We start from the raw sequence: 9,851 nt of genomic DNA on the forward strand, positions 1-9,851 counted from the left end.
ATCCTACTAATTAAATTTACTTATTATCCCAAAAAAAAAAAAACCAACAAGATAATAGGGTAATTGATTTGATAGTGGAGAGTATGGATCAAATTCATCCTAATTGGTTTTTTTTAGAAGTGTGAAAAGTGGGACCAAGACATATGACAGGGCGGCGGGTCCCTTTTGGGAAATCAACTAACAAAACTATAAACGAGTGTCAAAGAAAGCAACACATCAGCAGTCAAGTTAGAAGATTTTCATCAAAAGATAAGGTCATCCTCTCTCAGCGTCACACTACTCCCTGAGTCCCCGCGAGTAGTCTAGTGGCGCTGCACCGCCCCTCCAGCTATGGCCTCCCTGCAAAACTCCCCCTCAATCAATCAGATCCCCTTTCTCAACTCTTTCCCTCGGGTTCTTCATCTTCACCTACTCTTCTTTATTTCTCTCTCCCTCTCTCTTTGTTAATGTGATTAATGGTTTGTGTTTTGAATTTGGTGGGCTCAGTTGCAGAAGCACAATGGTGATTTTTCTTGCTGCAGAAGGCGGATTTCACTTCTCGTCCGGGCCCATCAAGCACCACCATCTTTGAATGTGTCTTCTTCTCAAGGTCATTATTCACTTTTTTTCTTTGTTTTTGGTATTTGGTATTATTGGATTACATTGCTTGACTTTGATTGTTGTGCAAGCCGGTTCTTTAATTATAGTAATTAATATCTGCGTTTTAGTGCAAGATATAGACGATTGAACATTATAGGAATCAACCCATTTCGTTTTGTGTTTAGTATTTTGTAATTTTGGTATTTCCTTGAAAAGTAATTGAAATTCCCATTGATTATCTAGCTCAAACAGTATAGGCATAATTGAACTTTACTGTCATTTCAGTACTACATAATTGTTTGCTTCTGATGCCCCGTTGATCAACTAAGGTTCTTGCGAACCATTTTGAATTTAGCAGTGCTTCATTGCCGGAACGTTTATCTCTAAAGTTTTGCTTAATTTAAGAAATCAATGATAAGTACATTCACCCACAACTTGGTTAAGCTACATGCGTAGTATAAGGCTAATAGTGCTCCAGAACTAACAAAAGTCCGCCATTATGAACCAACAAATAATGAAGCTGCTCATAGATTCTTGTAGGAATGTCTTACCAAGAATCCCAAGAGAACTTTTTGAACCTTCTATTCTAGATAAGAGATAATTCATTTATTTTCTAAGGGTATTGATAAGACTGACAATGACAACACTGATGATCTCCCTGACTTGCTGTTAATAGTAATTTACGTTTTGTAACACAAGCATTATCCATGACAGTTAGGGAGCAAAGAATTATCAATATTAAATTGTTGATAATGTTCTATGGAAACTTCAGTTCTATTTCTATTAACTTTTGTTTTATCTTTGGCAGATAGACCTGGGAGACGCCACATTATTGCAGCTGGCATAATTGCTTCGTGGGTTTCACTGTTTAATCAAAACTCTGTATGTAAGTAATGCCTCTCCAATTGTGTGGTTTCCAGATCTTATTTTATGACCATTTGAGAAGTGATGAACTCATACTATTCAATCTTGCTTTTCATTTCCTTAATTCTGATGGCTGATATCCTAAGAAGACACTCTTGATATGGCTCAGTTGCTGCAGAAAATAAAAAGGGATTTCTGCCTGTAACGGATAAGAAAGATGGATACACATTCCTATATCCATTTGGGTGGCAGGTGTGTGTCAAATAAAGTCCTATTTCTTGTTGAACTGTGGCTTAAGTCATGGTATGTTGGTTGATCTAGCCTAACTTCATGTCTGGGGAATGGACAGGAAGTAATCATAGATGGTCAAGACAAGGTATATAAAGATGTGATCGAGCCATTAGAAAATGTTAGTGTAAATTTGCTTCCAACAAACAAGCAGGACATTCGAGACTTTGGGCCTCCAGAACAGGTTTGTATATGATTTATAAAAGAACTGCGTGCTTAGTACAGTCAGGATTGAGAAATTATTATCATTTTGATGCTATAACTCGGTCTATTTTTGTTTTTGCTGACAAAGCTCCTCAACTGTCAGTATTAAGGATATTGTCACTCATGGCTGAATAATGACAGGTTGCAGAAACTTTAATAAAAAAGGTTCTTGCTCCTCCCAACCAGAAAACAAAGCTAATTGAGGCAAAAGAGGTATGATCCTTTAATATGCATGCCTTAAGAAATTATACATGTGCTCATCATTTACATTAGAAAATAATACATTTATGATGTTCTTTGGTGTAGTTCTTAGGTGTAGTGCAATTATCTATGATGTTTTTCCCACACATTAACTGTTTATGCTCTTTTTTTTTTTTTTGGTCCTTTCAAGTTCTTAATGGCTGTGCTCCAAGTTTATAAATATTGTAACTTGATTATTATCCTTCTTTCTTTGTTGAATTGTACATCTCATACATTTTCTTCAAGTTTAGCTGTTCCTTGTTTTTTATATTTCCATCTTACAGCAAGATGTTGACGGGAAAGCATATTACACTTTCGAGTTCATTGCCAAAGCTCCGAACTATACTCGCCATGCTCTCAGCACAATTTCTATTGCCAACGGTATGAAATTTCAATTGCAGAAATAGAGAATTCCAAGTACATTCATATGAAATATTTCCTTTTACAATGCTTGCAGTGTTCCCAGCGATTTTGCTACTTAAAAATTTTCTCATTCTAAAGTGAAGCACTATGAAATGTAGGTAAGTTCTACACTTTGACGACTGGGGCCAATGAAAGGAGGTGGGAGAAGATGAAAGACAAATTGCATACTGTGATTGATTCTTTCAAGATCTCAAATGTTTAATATTGTGGGTTTTGATCATTTCTTCCAAATCAAACTAAAAATTGAAGAACCGAGTTTTGAATTGGGAGCAGCAAATGTGCATTTTTCTGATCCGACCCCCGTCTCTCTCTCTGCTCTCTTTTGCTTATGTTTTCGAACGGTGGCTCCTTTTTCTTTTTCCCTTGTAAATGAAATATCAATGTAAAGGAAAGAATTTTGGCCTTTGCAAATTATAAATTAACTATTATGAACTACGAACACACGAATTTCATTTTAGCGAATATCACCTGATTTACATAGATTCATCACTTCATTCAATTCTTTTCTTCCTCCTTACAAAAGTGAGGTTTGCGGTAGATGGAACCCATTTTTAACCGAATATCTCATTCCAAACTGCATCTTTTAATACTAATAAAAAATGTCATTGTTGATTGTTGAAGAAATATTCTAATTCAAGGCATATTCAAACACGCCATAACTCACCAGTTTACGTGCGAATAAAGGCAAAATAACACGACATAAATCCTAATCCATATTGAACTGGCCAAGTTGAAAACAGAAAATTTCCCGATACATATTAATAGAAACCAAAACAAAATAGGAGTTCTAACATGGTGCCTTCCTCCTAACAAAACTGTCACAGTAAGAAAAGAATAACTCGCTCAAAACAAACAGAAGCTACACTAAGCTTAGATGATTCCAATCTTGTTGGCAACATCTAAGGCATCATAATCAGGTGTTAACCTAACATATGCCTTCTTCGTTCCATCAGGCCTACAAAATAAACAAGATTCAATGAAGTTAACAATCAGACAAGGGTAAACATGAAACTAACATTCATAGATAAATTTAGGTGCAAACAACAGTTACCTGATCAAAGTGTTGACTTTCTTGGTCTGAATGTCGTACATCTTCTTCACTGCATCCTTGATCTTCTTCTTGTCAGCACGAATGTCAACAATGAAAACCAGGGTGTTGTTATCCTCAATCTTCTTCATTGCAGACTCGGTGGTCAATGGGTACTTGAGAATCTGATAATGGTCCAACTTATGCCTTGGTGGTGCACTGATACGAGGGTACTTGGGGTTCCTTTCCTTCTTTAGTGTCCTTGGACGATGGAATGTGACTGATGTCCGGATCTTCTTTGCCTTCTTCTTAAATGTTGGCCCTGACTTAACTGCCTTCGCAGTCTTAGCCGCCTGAGCCTTTGGGTCAGACTTCTTCGTGCTGTCAGCTGCATGAAGTGGAAAGGGAAATCTGAGTTACAAAGGAAGCATTAAAAAGTTGCACGATGATTTTACTGTTGTTGTTAAGATTTGTATCAGACAACCAAAACTATGCCTACCTACAGTGTTCTCAATAACATACATCGCCTAATAGTTTGTACAGTCACAAAAGAAAACCTAAACCATAAACTTAAAATAAAATTATTAAAGGTAGTAAATCAAGTACTCACAAGTTTGATTGATGAAACCAAGATAGAAAGCCTCAACCCAGATTAATACACATACCCACATGAAAATTCTATGAGAAAAATTGTTTCCCTAAAGTTTAACATGCATCTTATCATGCTTAAAGAAGTAAGAGTGACACAGATTTTTTTTTCTCAAATTACATATACATAACAAAAATCTAATTTTTTAAATCTGCACTGACTCATTAAATAATATATGTTCCAAATTTCCAATAGAAAAGGGACCTTAAAAACGACCAACAGCTCATATTTCTCTTCCAAATAAAGAAGATAATACGTCAGAAAAATAAACCCAAATCAAGTCCAATCCCAATAATACTAGATGTTCATATCAGTGTCAAGAGCATCAGATTCAACCATTGCGGGACATTTAAAAAAATTCTACAGATTATCAACTAGATAAAGTGAAACTAACTCTATCAACAACAAAGACTCAGTGAAAAGCAACTGTATTAAAGATTGTCTAATAAAATTAATAAAAGCCACGCAACCTATTTCGAATTCTGTCAGTGACGCAACAAAATGAGGAGAGAAAACTATAAAATGCATAAGTATGTGAGAGTACCTTTAGGCGCCATTGCTCAAAACTCCGCCTTTAAAACTTCAACCTAACAAAATCAAGTGAACGATGAAATCAATAGAACAAACGTAAATAAAAGAAAACATAGTTATGTTGGCATAGGTGCAGATCCAGTCGACATTTATCTAAAGAGCATATGAAAGAGAGGAGATATGTTAATGGAGGTACCTGCAGCAGCGGCCGAGACGTAGGGTTTTTGGCTGAAACGGTGAACCTTGTGTTTTATATAGGGCGTCTTTCTTGGACAGCAGAGGATATGGGCTCCAATATTTAAACCCTTTCGGCACCATATGGGCTGTAAAGGAACATTTAAAAAAACCAAAGCCCAACAACCCTATAGTCGGCTAACAGAGGGCCCATATTATGACCAGCATTGTGAATTGTATGGTAATGTGGTTTCTTAGTTTATGGAATCTCATATTTTTTAGTTTTTGTTAGGTGACTATTTTCATATTTTGCTTAATTAATTTTTGGGTTTATATATTTTTGGACCATGTGTTTTGTCTCATTATCTGTTTGAACACTGTGTTTTGACAAATTATTTTTTGGACCCTATATTTTGTAAAATTGTTTAAATAGAACCATAAACTCGATTTTGATCAAAGTTTTCTCAACTGAAATCACAAATAATTTATCAAACTAACAATTCAGAACAAAAATAAATCATTCTGCTTAAAAACTGTTTTGTTATATTCAATTTTTTCTTCATCAAAATTGAGTTTAGGGGTCTATTTGAACCATTTTACAAAATATATGGTCCAAAAATAAATTTTTTAAAACACAGAGTCCAAACAGGTAATCGAAAAAAAACACAGGGTCCAAAAATGTATAAATTCTTATTTTTTTTGTCCATATTTATAGAAAGTTTAGTTAGTTTTCTTATATTTATGTAAATTTTTATTTCTTTTGATAAATTTACATGAAATATGAGAAAATTTTATAAACTTTGATATAGATAGCTTTTTGTGTGTGTGTATATTTTTATGGTATTTTTTGTTGTTTTACTTTTTTGATAGGATTTCTTTCCCATATTTATGCAATAATTTAATAGGTTTCTCATATTTAATTATATAAGATTATTTTTGCTAATTTTGAATTTTCGTGAGGGTATTGCAGTAATTGTAGGTAATATTTTTAATTTATTTTTCTGTTTAGTTATTAGAAAACGTTTTCTAAAAAAACCAGATGTTTTTCGTGTGGCTCTTCATTCTAGCTTGCTTCCTTTCCATGCTTTTATATTTCGACCATTTCGTCGTACTCTTGTGCTTTAGTCATTGTTTTCCTGAATCATTTCTTCTTTTTTGTTTTCTTTTTAGGGTTTGGTAACATTGTTGTTTGTGGTTTTGTCGCGATTTTGTGGTGTTCGACTCGGTGAGTACATGGTTACATGGGTTATGTTTTAGTTTTTTTGTCTAATTTTGTTGATATTACTTTGGATTATCTATTTTTAGGTCGTGGGTGGTTGATTTTTCCAGTTGTGGGTGGTTTTATTTTGAATCGGTGTAAATGGTTGGTTTTTGTTTGTGATGTACGTTTTGATGGTTATTTTTTAGTGTGGAGGGTTTTGGCGGTTTTTAATAAGTTTTTTTGGGAAAGTTTATGGTAGTGATTTGGAATTTGTGTTATATATATATATATTTGTCTTTTATTTTCTTTTGTGTTGTTTTTTTATTTTTTATTTTACAGTGCTTTTTCTATTTTAAGTTCATAGAATTATGATGGAACAATCCAAGTTCTCTAGTGATGTTGTTGTTGAAGTTGGTGAAGTTGGTGGTTGTAACGTTCCAAATTTGATAATAAGGCTTAATGTCTTAATTATTATGTCAGGAGGGCGATAAATAATTTAATTGCATTATTAGATGGATTTATTATGATATATGTGTATCATTAGTTAATTACTTGAGTTATATTATAATATGAATATATATATGCATATTTATGTGTATTAAATATACATGTGGGTCCATTTTTATTAATAAGGGCATATTTGTAATTTTGGCCAGTTAAAGACATATATGTAATTATGTGTGTGTTACGACTAGGACCACATTATTATGTGGGTATATTTGCGATATTGGGCTCGAGGCGGTCCTACTAAGCGAATTAACGGAATAGTCACAACGAGGTCTGTACGCCCTGGTTTTCCCACGGGCTGATTAGCAGGCCGACCTGCGGACTAATCACGATTAGCCCATTAACATCCCCAAGACCGGAGCTCCCGTTTTGAGGTCGTATCTTATTAGCTCGAGCTATCCCTGAGGACTCGCCAAGGTCGCCCAGGACTGGGTGAAGGAATCCGAAGGCCGAAGGTCGGGTAAAGGGAGCAGATCGTGGCACGAGCTATGTATGGAGCTCTGACCCTCTGTAAAGTCAACACACGCAAGATAAACGTGCATATATCTGACATCACGTGTCTGATATCTCCCTGACTTCTCGGACACGCAGCAGGAACGTGCGTGTTCAGATATCCACGGCTGGGTTGGGCCGTGCGGCCCATTATCTCCTTACCTATCGATTTGACCATACTTATGTGTCAGGTTTAGGAATTAATCATGAATGTCACAGAGTTGATATGACAAATAATAAGGTCACGGGATGACCTCCTTACCAACTTCCAGGTGCCTTCTCTTATAAATATGGAGAACCTGGGAGTTGATAGGGGTTGGGAAAAATAGTATCTGAATAGATATATGCTTTGTAACCAAATACCCAGAATATATCAATAATATTGACTAGTGGAGTAGGGGGATTTTAACCTTCGAACCACTTAAAAACGTGTCTTGGGTCACCTAGTTCCTTCTCTAAGATTCTGTATCTGCGACGGTTCTACATTCAGCACTAATCCCTTTCTCTTCTTCTCTTAATTACCTGTTGCCGAAGAACCGCGTCAACAGTTTGGTGCTTTCATTGAGAGCAAGTTCGATTAGTGCTGCCGCAAACATCCAACTATGGTGACCACTCGGTCCAGGCATGGCAACGAAACAGAGCAGCATGATGGGCAGGAGGCTCATCATATTGCCATCCCTGACGAACAAATTCCTGAAGTCCAACAGAGGCCAGGAAAGCAGCCGGCGGGCCAGGACGATACAGGTAGTTCGGCGCCCCGGCCACCTAATCCGAACCCATGTTATTATACTGCGGTGGAGATGGAGAATGCTCAACTGAGGAGCCAGTTAGCAGCAGCCGGTCAGCAAATCCAGGATATTCTAGCCCGACTACACCCTCTCACAACCAACGTTAACGTTGGAGAGAGGCAAGGTGAGGCTCCAAAGTCTCGCCGGGGTAATCGGCCCAGGCATAGCCGTTCGGATAGACTTCCGGCAGCCAACTCCACCCCTTCATCACACCATCGAGAGGCCAACTTCAGGGAAATCCCTGGGACCGGACAACAGCAATACAGCCGTTCGGTTAGGACGTCGACTCCTAGCTCTCAACCATCCTCGAGGACGCCCAGAAGAGCTCGAGGAAGTTCCCGGAGGAGATCCGGGGAGGGCCCACGACGTCAGCCCGTCCCCGAAGAACGTCCTGCGCCTCGTCCAGATCGCCCGGCGCGGGACCAGCAAGTTGGCAGGGCCGAAAGGCCCCCACCAAATTTGATCCGTCCAGACGGAACCAGGATCGCTTCTCCAGTCAGGCATCCTCCATCTCCGATCAGATATCTGTCTCCTCCTCGGCCCGTCCGAGACATCCCAGCTTACGGAAGTAGTAGGAGAAACCCACCATCAGCGGGACCTTCCTGGCGTAGCAGGGCGCCCGAAGAAAGCTCAGGTCCTCACCACCAAAGGCGGACTCCAAGCCTATCCGGCAGGAGTCATTGGACCGGCAGTCGCCGGAGTGATCTCTCTGGAGGAGACCTACGCCAGCGGCTAAGTTCGGCACAAAGCCACCGGACTGCCCAGGGAGACGACCTTCGAGATCACCTCAACTCTCACAGAGAGGACCGAGCTAGAGATGGTAGCCAGGCTCGCTCGGGGGGGGGGTCCGATCCGAAGTACATAACGGAGGGAATGTCCCAAATAACATATCTCAAGATAGGAGGGGCAATAACCCACCTAATATGTACAATGGGTCCGGAGCTGTTGGGCAGCCCCGGAATGACCTAGGATCTCAAGACCAAACCCTCGAGCGCCTAACTCAGATGGAGGAACTAATGAGGAAGCTCCTATCAGAAAAAGAAAAAGACGAATATGATTTGGGAGACGAGATGGAACTCTTCGCCCCCAACATAGCAGCGACGACATACCCATCTGGTTTTCGTATGCCTCACTTGTCAAAGTTCAACAGGGATGGAGATCCGTCGGACCATTTAGGGATGTTCAACACCCTAATGATGGCCCATAACATTGGCCCGGAGCTGCGTTGCTTGATCTTCCCTTCCACACTGACCGGACCCGCCAGGCAGTGGTTCAAGCAGAGTAAAAGACAGTCAATCAGCTCCTGGAAGACCTTCTCATCTGACTTCAAAAGGGCGTTCCGCGCCTCTCAGGCCGCCCGTGTTCAGGCCGACTCCCTAGCCAACGTAAGGCAACAGCCCGGTGAGACGCTGAAAGCCTACTTGAGCAGATTCGCAAATGTCGCTGCTCGAGCCAGGGACGCAGATGATAGCTCCAAGCTCATGGCCATGAGAATCGGAATCCTGGTCGGGGGAGACCTGTGGAAAGACATTCAGAGGAAGGGAGTCAGCTCGGTTAACGAATTCCTTAACAGAGCCCAAGAGTGGATAAACTTGGAAGAAGCTGAAGCTTCAGCCGCGGGGACCAGCCAGGTTCCCGAGAAGCCCGCTGGAATGGGGACAGAGATCGTGATGGCGACCCCCGACGTCGTACATAACAACCAGCCCGGTGGTGGCAAAAGAAAGAGGAATGGTGAAAACAGTCAGCACGGTCAAAAGAAGAATAAGTCCGTGGATAAGTTCAAGCCCGTGTTCACAGCATATACTGAGCTCACCCAGTCCAGGGAAAGTATCTTCCTGGCCAACTCTACTCGGGTCCCCTGGAAGAGGCCGGAACCATTGAAAC

At 39.7% G+C, this 9,851-nt stretch overlaps 2 protein-coding genes across 2 annotated transcripts; one reads left to right on the forward strand and one right to left on the reverse strand.

The window, feature by feature from the left end:
* The first annotated feature begins 203 nt into the window (after positions 1 to 203).
* On the forward strand, positions 204 to 3,033 carry LOC133798483 (psbP-like protein 1, chloroplastic). Its single transcript, XM_062236765.1, has 8 exons — positions 204 to 393; positions 487 to 589; positions 1,388 to 1,465; positions 1,613 to 1,695; positions 1,793 to 1,915; positions 2,077 to 2,148; positions 2,460 to 2,556; positions 2,697 to 3,033. Exons 1-8 carry the CDS (start codon positions 331 to 333, stop codon positions 2,798 to 2,800), a joined length of 723 nt encoding a protein of 240 aa, XP_062092749.1. The 5' UTR covers positions 204 to 330; the 3' UTR covers positions 2,801 to 3,033.
* A 255-nt stretch (positions 3,034 to 3,288) lies between these two features.
* On the reverse strand, positions 3,289 to 5,108 carry LOC133798484 (large ribosomal subunit protein uL23). The gene is made up of 4 exons (XM_062236766.1): positions 5,002 to 5,108; positions 4,819 to 4,861; positions 3,650 to 4,013; positions 3,289 to 3,553 (listed from the first exon to the last, which is right to left on the reverse strand). The coding sequence occupies exons 2-4, from the start codon at positions 4,829 to 4,831 to the stop codon at positions 3,469 to 3,471; spliced, it is 462 nt and encodes a 153-aa protein (XP_062092750.1). The 5' UTR covers positions 4,832 to 4,861; positions 5,002 to 5,108; the 3' UTR covers positions 3,289 to 3,468.
* Between the last annotated feature and the right edge of the window lie 4,743 nt (positions 5,109 to 9,851).

This window comes from Humulus lupulus, chromosome 8 (genome assembly GCF_963169125.1).
Source record: "Humulus lupulus chromosome 8, drHumLupu1.1, whole genome shotgun sequence".
Lineage (NCBI taxonomy): Eukaryota > Viridiplantae > Streptophyta > Magnoliopsida > Rosales > Cannabaceae > Humulus > Humulus lupulus.